General features: G+C 37.4%; 2 protein-coding genes and 1 long non-coding RNA gene across 3 annotated transcripts; 2 read left to right on the forward strand and 1 right to left on the reverse strand.

Moving 5' to 3' along the window:
• The first annotated feature begins 2331 nt into the window (after positions 1-2331).
• Positions 2332-4872, forward strand: LOC105395097. Its single transcript, XM_048633419.1, has 6 exons — positions 2332-2490; positions 2772-2878; positions 3197-3322; positions 3838-3955; positions 4046-4121; positions 4266-4872. Exons 1-6 carry the CDS (start codon positions 2341-2343, stop codon positions 4583-4585), a joined length of 897 nt encoding a protein of 298 aa, XP_048489376.1. The 5' UTR covers positions 2332-2340; the 3' UTR covers positions 4586-4872.
• Positions 4873-6578: 1706 nt separating this feature from the next.
• Positions 6579-12283, reverse strand: LOC105391278 (cleft lip and palate transmembrane protein 1-like protein). The gene is made up of 8 exons (XM_048633420.1): positions 11910-12283; positions 11521-11710; positions 11111-11250; positions 10548-10830; positions 9990-10178; positions 8774-8976; positions 8094-8345; positions 6579-7774 (listed from the first exon to the last, which is right to left on the reverse strand). Exons 1-8 carry the CDS (start codon positions 12173-12175, stop codon positions 7681-7683), a joined length of 1617 nt encoding a protein of 538 aa, XP_048489377.1. The 5' UTR covers positions 12176-12283; the 3' UTR covers positions 6579-7680.
• Positions 12284-12541: 258 nt separating this feature from the next.
• LOC105391277 lies at positions 12542-22403 on the forward strand. The gene is made up of 2 exons (XR_960925.3): positions 12542-12680; positions 12829-22403. It is a non-coding gene; the product is annotated as a protein PFC0760c (long non-coding RNA).

Raw genomic sequence — 22403 nt, forward strand, 5'->3', positions numbered from 1 at the left:
TAAGACCGATCTGCAAGACATGTAAATAAAATAAAATAAAATAAAAAAGCCTTTATTTCTACCATAAATTATTAACATTAAATTAACAAGTTAGAGTATTATGGCCCTCATGTTACAAGTAAATCACACTTAATATCATGCTATAATCAATTCGCACTTATAAATTTATTTCACAATTAAAAATTAAATTCAGACAATACAATACAATTTCATTATACATATAGGTATTACAATTATTTACAATTATTACAACATTCTTTTTTTATTTATACAATTCTTACTAAATATAAATTCATTTATTTCATTAAGTAAGTACATATCATTTAATCACAATTTAGTTATTAAATTAAATTAGATAAACATTCATTCAATTAACTATAGGCCATACTAATTATTTTGTAATTATGGAAGTCGCCTCTTCGGCGTAGGCCTCCCCTAACCTCCTCCACGTGACCCTGTCCCTGGCTTGTCGTCTCCAAGTCTGCCCGCATCTCTCTCTAAAGGTATCTTCCCATCTTTTCCTTGGTCTGCCTCTCTTTCTCACTCCATCTCTTGGTAGCCATTCGGTTAGTCTCTTTGTCCATCTATTATTTTCCATTCTACATACGTGCCCTGCCCAGTTCCATTTTAGTGTTCTTATTCTTTCGCATATATCCATTACTTTTGTTTTTTCTCTAATTGATTCGTTTGATATCCTATCAGATAATCGTATTCCTAGCATACTTCGTTCCATTTTCCTTTGATGTATTGCAAGTTTAGTCTCATCTTTTTTAGGAAGGGCCCAGGTTTGACATCCGTATGTGAGGCAAGGTAGTATGGCTATTTCGTATAGTTTCCGTTTTAAATTCATTTGTATGTTTTGGTTCTTCATAATTTCTTTATAGCTCCAGTATTTCTTCCAGGACAAAGCAATTCTTCGGTTGATTTCTTTTTCTGTTAGATCATCGAATGAGATAGATTGTCCCAAGTATATGTATTCTTTGACATAGTCGATATTTTCGCCAAGTATTGAAATAATTTCATCTCTACCATTTGTCAGTATTTTGGTTTTTGAGGTGTTCATTGATAGGCCGACCTTATTGCTCTCTGTTGCTAGTTCTTGGATCATATTCTGTAATTCTGTAGAATCATAAACATTTTTTATATGAAAGCGAAAATCCTTCTTTTAAGAATCTGTATTTATTGCATATTCATGTCTTGCAGACATATTCATGTCTTGCAGACATGAATATGCAATAAATACAGATTCTTAAAAGAAGGATTTTCGCTTTCATATAGAAAATGTTTATGATTCTACAGAATTACAGAATATGATCATATTGCATATTCATGTCTTGCAGACATGAATATGCAATAAATACAGATTCTTAAAAGAAGGATTTTCGCTTTCATATAGAAAATGTTTATGATTCTCACAGAACAATACAGAAAGGTGGTGCCAAACATCAACACATCATCAATAACAACAACACAAATTCTTCACATCACACACCTCAGCCTCATGACCTCACACTTCACCAAAACATGTAACCAGGAAACCGGCTCCATTTACACCCACACAGCCCATCCAATGTGCACGTAACAATTTACATACCAGCAGCGCAGTCGCAGCATACGCAGTTTATACTTTACAGGCATACAGGATGTCTCGGACACAAATCCTGGATGATGTCGGGGAACCGCCTGCGAAACTTGAAGGTAATGTGCAATAGGTACTTACCTATGCAACTATTACAAAACAGACTACGAAACCCTAAAAATAGGTGCTAAGGAGGTGCTAAGTAACATCTAGATTTGTCATTTCTTGTCTCACCTATCAAGTACTTTCCCGTCCCCTCCCAGCCCCGAAGCCGCCACATCACTTCCCCCCTTACCCCCCTCACTCCGAGGAGCCTCCGACCGTGGCGGAGGAGGTGGACCGCGGCAACGAGGTGCGACGCACAGAGAAGAATAAACGACACAAATCCATACGGAAACCGCCCAGGATGGCTAAACCCGGGCAAGTTTTGTTTTTTAATTACATTTTTTTGGAAAGTAGTGTTTAATTTTGTTTTAATTAATGACCAGATCTTCATAATGTGCGCGTTGGTAAGAAACACTAGAGCAAGAATGTGGTATTTACGATTTACAATGTCTCCTTTTATGAAACTGGATCCGTTCGTGATGACCTAGTTAGAAGCCCAATATTGGTCGCGTCATAGAGTTTCAAATAAATAGCCTTCTTTTAGTTTTACTCTAGGTATTAGAGTTGTACCTAAATTTTCGCGTCCACACATTACACAACAACCCCTTCCCCCACCAACCCTCCACAGAGGTCCCAAAGCTCCCCTCTCGGTACACATGACTCCGAGTCGTCTGCTGGCGCACCTACGTTGCCTGGAGGTGAACGGCGCGGTGCCCAGCTACCGGCTAGAGGAGATGGCGCGGCCGAAGCATCGCCTGGTGCTGGGCTTGTGGCGGGAGCATGCGGGGAGCCTGCCCGCTCATGTGGTTAGTTAGGTACTATAACTGTACCCGTATATTATGTACTCGTATATGTGACAAAATGTACATTTATGTACCTACTGATTTGCTTATTAAAATTATGTTACAGTAGCTAACAACTACCTGAGTACGTAGATATCTATATCCTTACTCCTTATCTAGTCCAACTAGTCTAAACAGTCTTTGCAAAATCGCACTCTTAATTTTCATGACTTTTAAGTTGGACTGTACTTATCTGCATCGGTTGATACAACGTTTTTCTTTTAAAACATGAACGTTTTCTTCAGATAGATCGTTTCCGCAACCTCTTGCACGCGGACGAGCCGTTCGACCCCGACCAGGCCTACGCGTACTTCGCCAACCTTAGAAATAGGGCCAGGAACAAAAACGCTATGTAAGACAAATATATGTTTTCTATAGTTTCACAATAAAACGCAGGTCATAATTATTTTTATCGTGAAAGAGGAACTACATAGTGACTATCTGCGCTATGGTGCACTTTTTTTACGTATAAGAGAGGATTCGGAGCACAGATTAGAGAACCTATGTACTTGATTCGGAGCGCATCCTTACCACGAAAGATCAGCAATAGCAACCGAGCGGTATCGGTTTGCTACCCATTACCTTCACCATGCCTAGTTGCTGTGCACTATGTTGTATGTTATCGCCCACACCTGTGTCTCAAGTATACACTATACCTCACCTTACCCAGAAGCAAGCGTGGCCCCCGAGGCTGCGGCGACAGGCAGCAGCGGTGGCTGCGGCGCGCCTGCCTCGCGCTCGCCCGTGGCATGCGGCTGCGGCTTGCTACGCCCGGAGTCTACGCCTTGAGGGGGAGGTAATAAGACTGCAAGAGGCTGCAGCAAGCATATTCATAGTCAAATTAAAATTGAGGTTTTGAGGATGGTAGGTATGGCCCTCACCATCATCATTCACAAAACTAGCATCAAAAACTTATATTTTAAATGGCTGCATGTCATATGGTAATGGCCCCCGAGGCATGCGGCTGCGGCTCGCCACGCCCGGAGTGTACCACTTGAGGGGAAGGTAGTAGGGACTGAGTGTAGACTGGTAGACCTTGGTTGCGTAGTATTTGGTGTAAATTAACCGCGTACGAGTAATTCCTCGCGGAGATATTCGTAGCCAATTGAAAAACTGTAAGTACGTAGGGTACTTACCGAATTTCATAAATTGTGATTCTGAATATTTTGCATTTTTATAGATTTCGTTTTGAAAGAAAGTAGATATATAGATAGATTAGATCCGTAGATTGATAAATCAATGTAGGTATGAAAGTAGGATAGCGACATAGTTATACTTACGTGTTATGTGTAAATTAATGTTTGTTTCCAGTAAACTGAGGCTGGCGGACATTGTTCTGAGAGACATGAGCAGAAGCTTGAAAGTCCGGACGCCATCGCGAAATACTAAATGCAAGAAGGATAAATTTTTCGTCGAAATGTCTGACAAGGTAAAATATACCTCACCTACTCTGGTTCATTTGTGCCGAATTAGCAATGGAGTAGGAAACTTCATCCTGAAAATCTTTCCGTATTTTCAGATAACTGTATTGATTTACGACATTTTGACTGAAGCTGAAGACAGAATGCTGATGATGGACGTCGACGAAGATGCAGGTTATTATCCTACCCGTTTTAAACTTTTATCGTCTCAGCCACTACTAGATATCTACTACCTTTACGTACTTATAGGTAATTATTGACCTTAGATAAATCTAAACTATACATAATTTGCACTTTAAAATATTTTATTGCAAACAGAATTGGCCGAATATTACAAGGAAACCGAAGATAGCATATACCCGACGTGCCTGTGTGACATGGGGCTCTGGCCTGCAGGCTACACGCTGAAAGACCCATGTTCGATGCACGACACGGACTTCAATGAGCAACAGGTGCCTTCTACAAAGGTGCCTTCAACAGAGGTGCCTTCTACAGAGGTGCCCGCTACTGAGGAGCCTTCTACCGCTCCGCCTGGTGATATCGTAGAGATAGAATATTCAGTGAAGATACTGAAACCAGATGAGCCGGAACCACCCAAAGAAGATGAAACAATAAAGAAATCCAACGAGCCTTCATAGATTAAAAATCCTCAATTAGGTACACTTACCTTAATCTCTTACTCTATCAGAACGTAAGGTACTTACACCGAATACAAAACACCGGGCTTTGGTCTGCCCGGTACTGAGAGACATGTGTGTTATCTCCGTAAGTTGACAACTACATACAGCTAGCTACCACTTGATGCAACTAAAATAGGATGAAAAAGCGTTCTGATTTGTATTGTATATTTATATATTGAAATGTGGCATACGCAAGGAGGTGGAAGCAACCATATGTATCTGAATTAAGTACTTACAGTAACATGTAAAAAAATAAGAGTCAAAGTTAAATATTTATTGTTTATTTTCAACAGTCACAGCTACAGAATAATAATAAAAAAATAATAACAACAGCCTCAGCTATTTTCTTATTTATATACCCACAGATCATAAATTAACTTTTAAAATTCGCTATAGTAAATAAAATTATACAATGAATAAACTTATAGACTCCTATCGTGATGTATGAAAGCGCCTGTTGTAGGAATATTGCAACATAGCACATTATTAAGTAATAGGTGGATTGTGATTTACATAATAGTTATGTGGTAGAGCAAAGTACATAATAATTGTGGACGGAGCAATTATTAACTATTATTCTACATGTCTTATTGTGATGTAAAGTATCACTGGCCCTCACTAGTCACTATGCAAAAGCATATTTGGATACACATAGCGCACCCTCGGAATCAAAGGGGCTTATCTTATATATAATTTTACACATTGGAGTTACAGTCATCAAAAGACTAAAAAAGGTCTGAGTGTGCGATAGAACCAAATGGTATCGCCCAGATAAAACGTTCCACTATCTAGGATTGGTTAATGGTACAAATACCAAATAGCGTATAAAGCTTTGCATTTTTTTTATAAAATGCGACATTTAGTGGAATGCCTCTAGAAAGCAGCTCTTTTTCGTGGTACAAAAATCAGTCAAATATGATATCACTTCCTCCTTGAGTTATCAAAATATTTTTATAGTAAATCTTCTTCCGCATTTGTATAGCTTTCTAATGATAGGTTTAATTTGTGACCTGGTAAAACATAGATAATTGTAATATCCTTCCGCTTCTAATAATATACATTATACATTTATACAATAAATTTGCTAACCTATACTATTGCTTCCATAAAATATAATAAACTCATATTTACTTGCTCAGCAAAATCTAGCTAAACAGTGGAACACTATAATAATAGCTTTTGTAACCCAAAGTAGTTACTACACTCGCGAGCAATGAAAAAGTTCCAGTGAAATTACTAGTAATAGGAAACTAGCTAGGCTAGCTAAATGACGCCTTCTGCAACATTGAAGTACATTTAATAGTGCATATGGTATTACCAACATAGGATTTTATTTTATTTTTATTTATTAGGGAAGACAAACAGTCATACATTGAAAATCTTATAAATAACATAAGTAAAAAAGAAATATAAATGTACAGCCCACAGCTATTACCAAATAAAACCGATAATATTTTGTTCAAATTTTAATTAAAATGTTTTTAAAAGATGGGGCTATTTGGTGATGGTGTTATGAAAGTAGAACTTTTTCATTGCTCGCAAGTGTAGTAATTATTATGTGCCTAATTATACCGTGAAGATAGTCTTAACATATTATTTTATTTAATTATAAATAAACACCCTGATAAAAATATATTATGAAAAAAACCCCGTGCAAATAAAATGGTGTTATAAATCTAGTATATCTTTAGCCACGGTTTTGTGCTACATTTACTAGATTGCGATATAAGAGGCACTTCATTCATACATTACCATCAATTGGTTACAATACAATGTTACTCATGGGATTATTATTATATTAATTGAAAGCCTCTTTAACTAATTAAACACAATACATATTATGTATGTATGTAAGCCTATTGCCTACTATAGTTACTAAATCATATAGCTTTTATAGTCATAGTTATATTACCTACAATGCGAAATGGGGAAAGAACCTCGCAAGCAAGAATTCAAGAACTATTAGGGAAAATATCTGTTAGGTAATTAACCACGATGACGTCAAAAATTGGCACAGGAAGGTACCAGCATCTTAATACCGATATACAATGTCGGTACTTTTCTAAAGAAAATATCACTTCAAAGTTTTAAAATGACCCTATATTACGATGACAAGCTGTTCACCATCATTACATTACTACCCAGAAATACTCTTAGAACTACGAGATGAGGTAAATGGAATGAGAGTTTGCAAAGAAACAAACAGTGTTCAAATAAATCGTAATCTTAGAACAAAATTGTAAATTAACCCTTATAACTCAAAATGTTACAATATTTCATTGTATTTCGACATAAACTCCATGTCAAAGTTCAAAAGATGGTATATTTCAGCCACTTTCATAGAAGGGCAACATAAATGACGAGCTAAAAATCGTGCTTTTAGTTTATTAAATTACTATTGCATATTCTATATTTCTATTGCTAAATAATGTCATAAATAAAATAATCTCATAAGATAAATTGGCAAGTTGACTTGCACGAATTAACGTGCCAAGTGTCGTTGTTTACCTTCCGTCCCGGTTCCGATATATTCTCAAATCTTATTCAATATTAAATGAAGAGTAAGTTGTGATAATTTACGTAATTTACGCAAACCGAGATGATTTTAGACCATGACGCCATCGTCATGGTCACCACTAGAAGCATTGTATGAAAAATACGCAAACGTTGCTTTTGCTTATTATATCGCTTCGTGTGATTGAAAGAGATTTGAGAATGTATCTATAAGTACATACTTATAGGTATATATAGAGGAACGGGGTTTTGCTATTTACGACCACGAAAAAGTCTTCCTTTTCTAATTTCTTCCACATATTTTTTGTCATACGATTTTAACAGTTTCCTATAATGTAAACATTTACTATAATGCTACCACCCCACTTAGCAATTCGTCTTTGCCAAAACTGCCATGTGTGGACAGTATATTCGCCGAAATTAATGCCGATTTTGCCTTCATTTTTGGTATTTGGCAAATACAGCAAACATCCAATCATAAATGCGAATATATAGTGAACGTAAACTGTTAACATACCACCATTAGCTGGGTGCTAGTTCTATTCCTGCTTGCTCTTGGCCGGCTCCAACTCTTCAGGGTTCTCGTCCATGCTGGCCGCATTGTCTGTGCGAGACTTGTCCACGGGGTACAACCTGGTAAATGGACAAATTGTTTAAGTTATTTTATGAGTTATAGAAATATAGTGTGTAATTTGCACTGAGTGAAAAATACTCAACACAGGCTACTCAAAATTTATGACTACAGACATGATACTATAATTAAATAAAAGGAAGGGAATTTCTTATTTAAACATTTAAATTAATTTATTACGCAGGCTTTCCAAAATGTATAACTACAAACTTATGATGATACTTGTCCTAAAAGCAAAACCTGTAATCGCATCCACAAGATAGGACAAGTATGAATGTGTTATGTGCGGGAATGAATTTAAGTAATTACGTCACCACTCACCATCTCTGATACAAATAGACCAGGAACACCAGATCGTCGCGGAAGCAAGCGACCCTATGTGCGGTCGGCATCGTAATAGCAAATGCAAATACGTCATCAATGAACGTGTTGAAAGCCTTATACATGAAGGCTCTCCACGGTAACGCGGCCACGGAACGCAGGCGGTAGTTCACGAAGAGTTGAGGCAACATGAAGAGGAAGCCGAAAGCGTAGACGCCGTTGACGGTCGAGTGTAGGGCCCAGGAGTACCAACTGTCAGGGAAGAGTGGTTTTGGTTTAAGTGTGAAATGTGATAAAAAGGATTTACACACTGTAATTAAATATTTCACTTTAAAAATTTGTCTGATTTATGTGGTGTTCAATAAAGCAATATTCTATTCTAAAAATTTAGTACATAAACTAGATACACGTTAAACGAATACATCTGTTTAAACCCCAATTAAACTGCTTTTTACTTTTTTGTGGATAAAAAATAATAGCTAAGATAAGAACCCTCTCGATCAATTAACCACAAAATAATAACAAATCGACTTTAACCACAAAATAATTAACTAAATACCGCAAAATAATAACAAGGCCATCCGAGGCCACAAATATACAGACATACATTTTACTCCAGTTTTATTGCACCAATCGTCCATCCACCATACACTCATTGGTTAACACCAAACTTCACAAACCTCTTATGCGGCTCATAGATCAGCGAGTAAACCGCTCCAGCTACACACAGGGGGTACAGTAGCATGGACAGGTATCTCATCGCCTCGGCGTCTGCTTTAGCTGTCTGCGCCTCGCCCGCGTCCGACTGTACCTCTCGGTAGACATGTGGGCGCCAGCCCGTGAACGAGATGCGAAGGTGGAGGACTTTGGTCACTTTCCAGAGCTGGAAGAGAGGGATAGATTGATAAGTAATTCTTTATTGCACACAAACACAGAATTTAAAAAATAAATCCACAACATAGGGAACACAAAAGACTCAAACATAAAAGTCTTTGTGGAAGGTTAAGACAAATGACGTGTCAATCATGCTTTTGAATCAAACAATGTTTATCGATGTTTAGTGTGGTCGAATTTCTTTTGAATCTGTTAAATATTGTGTCCTTTGGGCTATTAGCTTGGCCGCGGGTTCGAATCTCGCCCAGCGCAAACATTTGTGTGATAAGCATTTGTGTTATTAGCCTCGTGTCTGGTAGTCGTTTATCTATGGAATATGTATTTGTGTAGATATATCAGCTGTCTGACACCCGTATCACAGATTCTGCCAAGTTTGGTGTCGGATGGCCGTGTGTGAGATGACGCCACATATTTATTATTTATTTATTACCGCCCTCGCTCCGCTCACACAGCTCCACCCCCACAGTACCTCAATAGCAGCGCTAACAGCAGCGGGCAGCAGCAGCAGCGCGCTGCTCCGCTCGTCCAGCAGGAACAGCAGCACGACGAGCTGCGAGCCGCCGCGCCACAGCACCGAGCGCGCCGACAGCCCCGCCAGCGAGCGCGCCCGCCGCCAGAAGGATACGTCGAGCCAACGAGCTTAGCTAGGGTCCTTGCTACGTTCATACGCAAAACCCCGCTACATTCTATCTAATATCGTGTCTTAGTCGGGACTTAGTCAATACCTATTTTATCTGTCGAATATCGTGTCTCCTGAGCTATTAGAGCCCTCGCTACGTTCAGACGGCTTCGTCCCTTACAACAGTAAGATTTGTCAAATATCGTGTCCCTCGGTCTATTAGCGCCCTCGCTATATTGAGACTGTTTTATCACTTGGGTAATTAATAACATACCTTGGGCTATTAGCGCTACTGCTATATTGAGACTGCTATATCCCTTGAATAACAATGTCCCGGGGCTATTACCGCCCGCGCTCCATCCACACATCCACCCCTACAGTACCTCAATAGCAGCGCTAACAGCAGCGGGCAGCAGCAGCAGCGCGCTGCTCCGCTCGTCCAGCAGGAACAGCAGCACGACGAGCTGCGAGCCGCCGCGCCACAGCACCGAGCGCGCCGACAGCCCCGCCAGCGAGCGCGCGCGACGCCAGAATGAGACGTCGTTCTTGAATGCTAGGAAGTCGAACAGCAGCTGTGGAAAAGATAAATTATAGATAAATTTTATTCATAGAAAAGTAATAGGATGTTTAGCTATTCAAATGTTTTGTCCCTCTCTGTCAAAGATCAATGTGTTTTTATAAGATCCTTATAAAGATATGAGTACAATGAATAACTGAAACATGATTTTTGAATGCGCTGGGAAATAGAATAGGAGGAGCTGTGGGGAGGAGTGTATAAGAGGGTGAAGATCGAAACCTAGGAACTTAAGTACTTCTCTAATGAGAAGGTTGAAACACACTGTGTGCTACGGTGTTGACTAACGATAATGCATGAAGATTTTGAGTTATGTTATGTATGATAAACATGAATAATTTTTAATATACAAATCAACAATACTTACATGAATACTAGCAATTAACACCGTAGCCGACAACAAATACAGATTTGTATCAGCAAAGATTCCTTTCACATCATCAACATCTTTCTCACTGAAGCCAATGGTCTTCAGATGCTCCAACGCCAACTGCACATGCAGAGCTAACCGTAGAGACCCATACGATGTGGGGCCTATGGTTATTGTCATGTTCACTGTCTTTGTTGTGCTATTCAGTAACTGCAGATGCGACATTCGTGATCTCAGGATGTTGTGAGTGATTATTGGCAGGAATTTCCCGTAGCGGATCCTGAAATAAGGAATGATTGGTTAGGAGAAGATTAGGCTTTAAATATTCAGAAATTAAACCCTCTAGTGGTTGTTGGATGGTTGGCAGTCAAGAAGTTTACAAAGTAATATTATAAAGTAGGAACAATCATATGGACTTAATAATGGTAAAAGAATTTTCTACCAGCCAACTTGCAGGAGGTACAAGGAGCAGATTGTAAGGGAATTAGGTAAATATTTTGTTATATTTGTTATTTTCAGGACATGGTTTTTATAAAAGAAAATTATGGAAAATAACATACCTCATGTAAGGATACAGTTCTCCAGGGATCCTTTTAGCGGGTAGTTTCAGCTTGTCAGTGAGAATGGCTAGCGGCACCGATGTACTTATGTGAGCATAAGGCTGGACATTCTGCTCCTTTTCAGGCTTTGGGGTTTCATCCTGTAATTATTTTTAAGATAAATTGAATTAGGTGCCTTTGGCTATAAATTGTAATTTTTAAAATAGTTATTACATACAAAACTATCAAGCCTTATAGTCATATCACAATAATCATAATATCTGCTAAACTAATGGCAGATATTGCACTGAAAAAAAATGAGGAAGTATATTTATTGCATTTCGTAGATGGATATTTATTAATTATATAAAATATACCTACATGATACAAGCCAACCACAATTTATTCTAGGGCTTAATAGATAACATTACTTGTTGCTGCAGCAGGTTGAAGGTGGCTGCGCGGGGTGGGACAAACATGACAAGTGGCGTAGTGAGCACAGCCTCGCTCTCCCGCAGCTCGTAGAACTCCCGGTACAGGAGCTCCTCGTCCAGCAGCATGGCGTGCAGGAACAGCGTGCCGTTGTTGCGAGTCTTCGCCGGCACGCGCAGCTTTATGTCACTGTTGAGGTTTAAAAATTTTGTGACTTAATGTGGCTTTTGTTATGATGAAAATATTCATAAAAATTGGAGGTGTCCTAAAATTTCTTCTGTAGAAGAAGACGCAGTTAAAGATGGAAACCATTTGCATAGAATGTAGTAATTCAACGTGTAGCTAGCTCTAGTCAAGCAGAACGTAACGGAAAATAAACAGTACTTACAAAGACGCTTCTTTTTCGTAGTCGAAGTTCAATGCTGTATGAATTTTATTAATCTTGTCTGACGACGTATCCATGTAGGGGTCCGCTCGTACGGAAGTGTACAAAACTAAGTGCTGCTTCGGTTTTGATGATAAATACGAAGGGAAACACTTTTCGCCACGACTACATTCCGGGGGTATGAAAATTTCAGCTAAAGTCCATATTGTATTCACTACATATCCGGCAAATATTAAAGTTAGTATCAAACTAAACGAAATGTATTTCATTATTACTATTTCTAAGTTAATTTAACTACGTAAGTATTATTTTCAAATGCAAATAACAATAATTTGCCGACAATGACTGAATGACTGAGTGACTATTGACGTATTGATACGTCAACGTCAAAATGTACTGTCATTCTGTCATCCATGAAATTAAATTTCTAGCCTGTAACCTCCACATGACGTGAAGACTATATGTATCACAGAATAATTTAATATATTTTTTGTTTGTTTGTATTTAATTAAACTTTAAATAACTATTATAAATTATATGTAAAATTTTATTTGAAAATATTGAATAATGTTTAGAAAGCAATAACGATATCTCAAAATTTATTTACTTTATATTTATGTTGTGACGTGAACGCAAAATAAAACGGCAACACCAATCAAAACAGCTCATGGATGAAGGATGGAGCGATATTAGCGATATCAAAAAGTGTAAAAACATTTCCTAGCCTTCTAGGACATAAAAGTGATTATTTGAGGAAACTGGGAAGCGAGTGGGGTAAGTTTTCATGGTTTCGTAACTTTTGTAAGCTTTGCAGAGGCTGTTAGAGGAACTGCGAAGGTGTATGTGGCAGTGCCAGTGTTTTGACAGTTGCCCCTGATAACACGATATTGATTGAATTCTCACAATTTGTTTATATTTTCAGGGACCCACTGTTCACGCGAGCCAGAATTCACAGAAAAAGGGAACCATCAATGTAAAAAAATGATAAAAACTAACAGGATCCACCCGAATGTTTGCAGTCATGGATGCTAAAGTTCCAAGAGCGGAAACTGCGCTGGACGGACACAATAACAATGGCAATATCAATTACGCGGCGGGTGACCCTTCGTTCCACTATGCTGAAAAAAACAAGTCATATCATGATATGGGATCAAACACAGTGCCGAAAGTGGAGGTCCCGCCGTCGCGGCCGTGCGCCGTGGTAGGGCCGGACCGCGCGGCGCCGCGGCCGGGGGAGCCCTGCGGCCGCGCGCGCCCCGGGCCCTGGCCGCACCCGCGCCCGCTCGACTACCCCGCCAAGCTACCCGACTACCAGCAGCTCAACAGAAACATATCACCCCGACAAACATTCCAAGAAAACATGCAGAGAATCATGGTGCCTCCCCGCTCCCTTGCATCCTCTGAAGATGCTATATATACTAGTGACAAAAATGTACAAACGTCCAAAAATATTCCAAAGTTAAGTTTGCCTTCAGAGGCGAAGTACTGTGATGTGCCTTATACTATTAGCCCATTGACTAATGAACAGAAAAGTGCTAGGACCTCTGTGCCTAATGTGAATCCTAATATGATGAGAGGTGGTTGGCCACCTGGTGGGGCAGCCATCCGAGGTGCCCCACCCTATGCAGCCCCTGAGATGTACCAGTACCCCGAGTACTCCAACTGCATGCCTCCCCGAGCCCTGCAAGCCGCCCGACCAGCTCAGCCAGGACATGAAGAACAAGCACATGTGTACACTGACCCCTACAGAGGTGGAAACATTCGGTATGAGCCATACCCTTCTGTTAAAGATAGAGCACCAAGGTATGAGTATATTAACTATCCAACTTACTCACCTCATCATTACCCACCTAAATATCAGGTTCCAAAAATGGCAGGCAGTCCCGCAATCCCTCCTGCTTATCCTGGCTACCACCATGTAGCCCACAAGTATGTTAGGGAACCTCATGGATACCAAAGATCTCCAAATCCCCAACCAAATTACAATGTTCCTTATCATAATCAAGGAATGTATCCCAACTATGGGCCACCCCCAGGGAACTGCATGCCCAACAAAATGTATGCATATCCTTCTGATAGCCCATACAATTCAGTACCGGTACCAAAGCCCCCTTATGATAATAGTAAAACATATGTAAAGTATGACAATTTACCATCAAAACAGTACCCTTCCGAAAATATGTATCTTAATGATTTGACGCGATCTAAGATGCCAATGAGTATGCCTAACTATCCTCCTGGGAATATGCATCAGATGCCATCTTATCCTTACTATAGGAAAGATGTTCCCCTAAGAACCTATGATCTTGCACAATTCAAGAATGCTGAAGCAGCCTATAATACTCAAATGTCTAGAATTCAGCCACAGTTTTCTTCTAATGTCATGTCACCAATGGAATCAAAATCAAGCAGTGACATTAATACATTTGCTATTTCACCTGAAGATTGTGGTTATGCTAGCCAATCATCTACTACTAGTATTAGAAGCACTGATTCAGCAATGAACATGTACTATCAATATGGTCACATGAATAGAGGCTCTCCAGTTACACCAAGAAGTGAAGCAGATGCCAAAAGTAGAAATAAGGACAAAAAGGGAATAGATGTACGACAGTTCCTATCAATGTGGAATGAAGGAGAGGAAGAGAACACTGAAAATACTAATAAAGAAGGTATAAAACAAACAAATACAACTGATGCTAAAACAAATTCTGAGCTATATGTGCTAGGTTTAGTTAATGTTCCCAGTGAGGAGCTTGCAAAATATGAACATATACAGAAAGTCTCAAAATTACCTGAAAATATTAAAGGTTACAGTAGCATTGATTTGTTGAATCAGTTTGAAGAGGTAATTGAGTCTTCAAATATAAATAATTATCGCATAAGGACGCCAAATACGAAAGAAGTCCAAATTGCAAATAATACAAACATTACAAAGACTGTGAACATGCAATCGCGGCCCCTATCTCCTTTAGATGTTGAATCTAAAATAAGCCAATCGGTAATTCACAAAGAAGTAGGCTGCAACTTTGAAATAAAACCTTGCAGCCCTAAAATGCTAAATGTGGAGATGGCTGCTCCAGTGCAGACTATAATAGAAGAAAGGATTATAGAAAAAGTCACAAACAAAATAGTTCAACAGGCACCAAATATAGTGCCTACCAGTGAAAACAATAAAGGTAACACTCATGTCATAATACATCAGAATAGACCATTGACCACTAATGAAAATTCAACCATATCAAGTTGCAAAATGGCTAAAACTCAATTTGTAACTGATGCATCAAGATTGCCCGAAAAATCTAACTACAGTCTTCACGACCTCGAAAGTAATTCTGGAGTGTGTTTGGCTTCATTACCACGGCTTGACAATGAAATTGAATTAAGTTTCCCTGAAGTAAATCAACAATTCATTAATGCTAACAAAACTGATTCTGTCATAGCAATGACCAGCAATGACATACCAATAATATGCACACAGGGTGATGAAACCAAAAACAAACATGATAATGAAACCAAAGAACCAGTCAAATCACCATTCTCACCGGGTTTAAAAGAGCAATCTAGACTAAGTAAGTACAGGAAAAGTAAAACAAATAAAGAATTCGAACATTCCTCATATATAAATGCACAGGCATCAAGAACTGATAGTGTTATTATTAAAAACCCAGAAAATTATGAGAAATCTGATAACATCCCAACAAAACCCATGATCCTAACTGAAAAAAGTGAAACAGTAGTGAATTTAGGAGAAGTTATAACTTCACCTATTAACTTAGCATTAACTGTTAACGAAAATGTTAGTACTTCTGAATCAAAATCTAACTGTCAAGAAATACCTGACTGCAGTGAAAACTTTGATCAAAACAGAAGTAGCTGTCTTGAAAATCATTGTGCGATTAATCTTAGTTTGGACTACTCTAATAAAAATTTGATCAATAACTGTGAGGAAAGCGAAAAAATATGTGATTCAAACTCATCAAAAGTGGATCATTCCGAAAACAAGGTGATTGAATTCATTTCTAACAAATCACAAAGTTCATCTGTGTCAAATAATATGACAACAGAAATGAGTGAAAGTGTAAATAACATAAAAAAATATTGCCCGGATAGTAACCAAGTTTTCTCAAACGAATTAACCAATGTCAATTCAGAAAATTCTGAATATGACTTAAATACCACCACAAAAGTCTCATGCCAAGGAAACGACTTCAAAGAATGCAAAAGTAACGATTACGAAAGCGATTCTTTTGAAGACGAAGACAACCTTGATAAGCCACTAGATAAACCAGGTATATTAAGACTTTTAGAAGAACGAGTAAATGATTTACCTGATACATTATTAACACCACTATCTGACTCCACAATAAATGATGCTTCGCAGGATGCTATATTGAGCGACACAGATAATTTTGACGATATTAATGAAGAGTGCATTTTAAATTGTAGGACAGAAGGTAGTGAGGCTGCTTCTTCATTTATTGGTGCTTTTGAAAATAGGTCACCGAGGGACTTGGATCAAACTGAAGACAGATCATGTTTTATTTCCGAATGCAGTCGAAACATCTTACAAAATGGACCTGAATTTACAACTGATGGTTCAGATAAACTAAATATGATTGAACCCAATAAGATAATGGATTGTGGCACTCCAGGAAATCACGATTTTCAAGATGAAACTAAAAGAATGGAGAGTGATGTAGTTGAAAATGGGTCAACTGACATTCCGTCAAGTATAATTGAGGATAAGTTCAAAGTTTCGGACGAGGAAATAAAAAATGAAATAAATGTATTTCTAGATGATCATAGTAATGAATCAAAGGATGGCTTAGAAAATATAGATGATCATGATGTGACCTTTACGCATGCTCCTGATGAAATAATTGACGCATCAGTACTAGCACACGTTACCAATAATACCCTGAAAAGTCAAGAATCAATAACTGATTTCAACTGTGTAGACTCTTTCAGTGAAAGAATGTGTGACAGTAAAATACCAAATAAACCATCTTCGCCAAAATCTTTGAATTTTAATAGTAATGACGATCATAGCATTACTGTAAATAAACCAATTTGTATCCCGAAAGCATGTAACTGGTGTAATAAAAGGTTACTGTCATTGGTATTGCAAAATCTCATCCTTTACCCCGAAGGTTTTTGTAGCATCAAAAGTAATTTGCAATGTACAAATGGCAATGGTTTAAAAACTTTTGATTCAGATATTGAAAAATTTGCTAACCAAATTTTACCTGAAGAATCTTATCAAAGAGATAAAATAATTGTACTTACACCAGGAACTGATACTTGCAGTGAAAATGTTATAAATGAAACACCAGAAACTGATACTTACACTGAAAATTTTATAAATGAAACACCAGGAACTGAAACTTGCAATGAAAATGTTATAAATGAAACACCAGTAACTGAAACTTGCCATGAAAATGTTATAAATGAATTTCCCGCAACTGAAGGTTGTAATGAAAATGTTATAATTGAAAATATATCGACCAAAGTTGCCGATAGCGAAGAAGAAAAGGAAAAAAACTGTAGTGCAGATTATAATGGTGACTCCACAATAAATGAACCTGAATTTTCACTTCATCATGAAAATACGTGCGATAATATTGATGAAATAGGTGACAAAGGTACGGAACGTAATGAAAATAGTAATATGCCGATTGATAACACATGCGATAATGATATAAATTTACTAAACAATGAGTGTGAAACAAGCCTTTCTAGTAATCCTGCAGAAAGACCTGACGTGCAAAATGATACAAAAGATGATACTCATAATAAATCCAATAAAAGTGCTAGAGAACAAAACGGCTCAAATTTTCCTCTTGCTTGCCGCCGGACACTTAAAAGATCTTTGTCAGAATCAGCTTTAAACACAAACTCATATGATGAATTCAGAAAACAGACAGATTCAAATTGCGGAAACAGAATTTCTCTATGGCCAAATAAACGGAAGCGGACAAACGATACTTCTGATGATGAATCAAACTCTTCAAGTAATGAAAACAACACAACTATAAATCGACGAAAATCTATGTCGTCGGCATATCATGAAGGTAACATTTCTTTTTGTATACTCATCGACAACGATTGTATCTTAACAGAAGATCAATATAGTGAAGGAACAGTTTGTTTTGCTAATATACAAGAAGAGGATTACGATACTGTAGTAAGTAATCAATTTGAGCCTGAAGATTTGGAATGCCAGTCTGTTGATCCTGTGGCCCAACAAGATGTAGTTGGTGAGTTTTCTGAACCATTCGAAATGATAGACAAGGTAATAGATGAAAATTGGGTTGAAGATGTTGCTTGTGTTGAAACCGTGGTGACTGACGATGCAGTGGAAGATGACGACGATGAAGTATTCATGGACAGATCTTCGAGATCTTCGCCGGGCGACGACATGTTTGATCATACTGATAAAATTAAGACCATATACGGAGATGAAATGTGTAGTGGTGATATTGATCTTATAAAAACTTTATACGCCACCCCACAAATGAATATGAACAAAACACTCCAAGGTAATGAATCTCTCGCTGAAAGTCCGAACCAACATGAGGATGATGAATTAGAAAGACTGCTTTCTGGTCCTGGTGACAACAAAGATGATAATGAATCGCAATACGTCGAATCTGAAGATTATGTTAATGACCATGAAGAACAGGTCGTTTCAACAGAACATAATGATGTCGCAGTTGTTGATAACAATGATGATGTCAATGAAAATGAACCTAGTGAAGTTTCTACAAAACAATTATCGTCGAATGATGCAGTACATTCCTGTGAAAATGGGCTCAGTGAACCTTTCTCAAGAGCTCTGGTGAAAAATGACCCTAAATATAAGCGATCTAGTGCTTCGCCCGAAGTATCTTCTACGACAGAAGAGAAAAAGAGTGGAATACTATTGAAAATTACAAACTATAACGGATCGCGCATGTCACATCTAAATAACATTGATTTAGATTCAAGCAAAAGAATACGATGTAAATTTACGGAGAACAGTGATTATTCTGTTTGCAACAAAGACAGCACGGCACGCCCATTAATTACAAAAGCTGCGCAAAAATATATACCACCGATAAAAGAAACAATAAGAGACCTAAAAGTTAAATTATTTTTACCCCAACCTAATTTAATGAAACTTAAACAATTGAAGCTGTGCAAGGAGGAACCTAAGGTCGCCGTGCAAAGGCATTTGAAAAATGGACGACCAAACTTCAACAGAAGTCAATCTGAAATTGTGAAAAAGCCCAAGCCGAAGTTCGAGGATGTGCTGATGAGTATCGATGAAATACAAATTAAACAGCACAAAGAGAAAAGTAAAAAGAGAAATTCTATCCCTAAGGTGATAATAAAAAAAACGGAGAATGGTTCCCATTACGCGAGCTCGTCGGCACAGGCCTACACCCCCGACCTCACCGGGAGGAAGTGGCAGCCCTGGGTGTTCCTGGACAAAAATACATTTATCGACAAAATGGCTCTGAAAGGGAAGAAAACGGCAATTTTCTGTCGCAGAAAAAATACCTACGTATTGAGTGAAAGTTTTCACAAATACAAAGCAGTGGGTAGCGCAAACTTCGTGATATCGCGACCGAAGCCAGGTGACTCTCCCGCGCCTTTGAAGTATACCATAAAGTTAAAGCAAAGCTACTGAGTAGGCTTAACCATGCAGTTCCCTGGGATGTAGCTTTGAAAGTTATTTATTTATTTATCCACAATAAATATTTTAACCACTTTACCGTGTGCATTCTTCACGCATCATTCCGTGAGAGTGCCGTTAGCGGTTACCTTTCCAAAGTTAGCTAGTTTAATTTTAAATATTATGTGTATCTATACAAAGCCAAAATCGTTGATGTGATATGATATGAAAGACACAAATTATTTACCATAATGTTCAAAAATATTAATTCGATCTGAAGTTATTATTTTGTTGTTATTTGCAAAGTTTATTAGTAAGTAATGATTTGATAATCATTCCATTTTTACGTAAAAAATATATGCTTGGGTGTACGTGCAGGGTGGGTTTATATCAGTGGCTGACCCTTAGGCACGTCATCAACACCAATACCTTCGGGTCGGCCACTGTCCAATTTCAACCCTGTACCTTATACCTTTGTGTATTAAAATAAGTGTTGCACCAACGCACGTTTTAGCCATAATGAGTATTATTGTATTTATTTCTTAGCTGTCGGAAAATAATTGATATTGTTAAGTTATATTGTAATTATTCTAGATGAAGTAGAATCAAACATTGCTCAAGATGAATGTCTTTTTAAACAATAATTTTTTTTTATCATGCCCTTAATTGAGGACAAATTATATATAATTTATGTACATATTTGGGAAAAACATGTATTCGTGTGAATTTTTGATGTGTATATTGTAATGAATGTAACGTTGTTGTCTAATTTTATAGAGGAGGTGAAATGGTATAATACATACATTTCTGCAGAAACATTGGTAAACACACATGTAAAGAATGAGCTTAATCGCGATGAGTGCTTTCTCTAATATACCGTCGTAGTACAAATAGCTGCAGACCAATACAAGCTACAAACATTTTTAAAGCTTATATGTATATTAGCTTTATATATTACAGATAAAAATCATACAGCCCAAAGGGCCACAATCATCCTATAAAATCGTTCCCTTCTGAAGGAGCTTTTAAATTGGAACACCTAATATTTTAATTTATAGATGCTCCTTCTTGTTAATCTAACTTTAGCCGTAACATGTAAGTTCCTACATATTGTACCGAAATAAACTGGTGTTTTCAAGAAATAACATAATTATATCATACTCTAATTCGGAACCAAAACGGAAAAATATACGAAAATATTTTTTTAAATGTGTAGCAAGAATAACTACTAATATAAATAAGCTTACGGTTCAAAGTACCTCCCTACCTACTGAAGCATAATGTGTACCTTTGCATGATCGATAAATTTTATATACGACGTAGGTAATTTTATGTATGTTAGTGGTGTGTCGCAAGAGTAACATAAAAATTGGGTGCAATAAAAGTATAACCGTGAAATGACTAGAGTGATATCGAAGATTAACAAAAATGCGATGTTGGTTTGGCGATGCCACGTGACGTGATAACTTAAAATGTACCTACCATTAATGTGCCTATATGTATTTAATTTGCAAAATATACCTGACTTACGATGTTGCAACTTTTTGTATTGTTAGTAGTTTGTTAAAGAATTTGCAATTTGTTCAGAATGTGCTTTGTCTGCACATGAGTGCCTTTACACCGAGCTCTTGTTAAATATATATCAGATTTTAAAAGAATTGAATTTTTGAGAAATATCTACTGATCTCATAATAGGGCACACGCCATTTATATGTATATTGTAAAATGCCTCATTGTGCCTATAATCCATGAAAATACACTATTTTTGTGTCATGTACAGGGTGTTTAAAATCATACCAAATTAATGTGCTTTTATTTAATCCTGCAATATATTATAATTTTTGCCTTCTAAGCTATAGAAAAGTAATTTGTAAATAGTAGTTGGAACCTACCTAATGTGTGGTAAATTATATGTTAATTTTTTAACTTGTACCTATCTTTAATTAACTTAATTTTAACAGTGTAAAATTAATTATTTTATTGAGTTAAGTTAAAATACTTCGTTATGAAAGAAGTTCGTGTTTTAAATCGTAATAATAATCATGTAGATTAACTGGATCAGTTTGGAGACAACAGGGCTGAAGGCCTAGCACGGGGCGCGAAACGCGCCCACATTCACCGCATTCACGAAAGACGCGCGCGTCTCGCGCCCCGTGCTAGGCTAGCAGGATAATATACTCTGCTTTGTCTGATATACCTACCTATTTTAAATTACCACCAGACAACATATCCATAATACTATTTGTAAATAAGAATTATATTCGCCTGCGGGCTTATATTTTGAGGCTGATATATAAGATATATTACTGAATATTCTGTATATCGCAGAAATTATCACTTATATACACATAACTAAATACGTCCCCTACGACGAAAGGTTTTTATGTTTTAAAATTTTATTTATATCTATTTTTGTTTACTATTAAGTATGTTTGTTATGCACTGTTGAGTGGTCTACATAAATTTTAAAGCACTTTGTTGGTCGTTGTTTGAATTACCTTTATTATATTAATTAGAGAATATTATGTGGTTGGATAAGTTTATTAAGGGTAAAGGATTTATGGTAATTGTTAATAATATATATGTTTCTCTTATTGTTTAAATGCCAGTAACGCACGTGATAGTGTTCGTGATAGATATAATACCAAAACATAATGTCAGGCGTCCCGGGTATATACTTACCTAATTATATATTGTAATAAATTACATTATATACTCCGAGCGGCGTACGCCATAAATGTGTGAAATTTTCATTTGTTTTTGGATTTCCTTTCGCGTGATTCCTAACAGATATTTTCAGAAGTTGACCAAATAAATGTGTTCTTGATAAGACAAAA

The sequence above is a fragment of the Plutella xylostella genome, chromosome 5 (assembly GCF_932276165.1).
Source record: "Plutella xylostella chromosome 5, ilPluXylo3.1, whole genome shotgun sequence".
In the NCBI taxonomy this organism is placed as follows: Eukaryota; Metazoa; Arthropoda; class Insecta; order Lepidoptera; family Plutellidae; genus Plutella; species Plutella xylostella.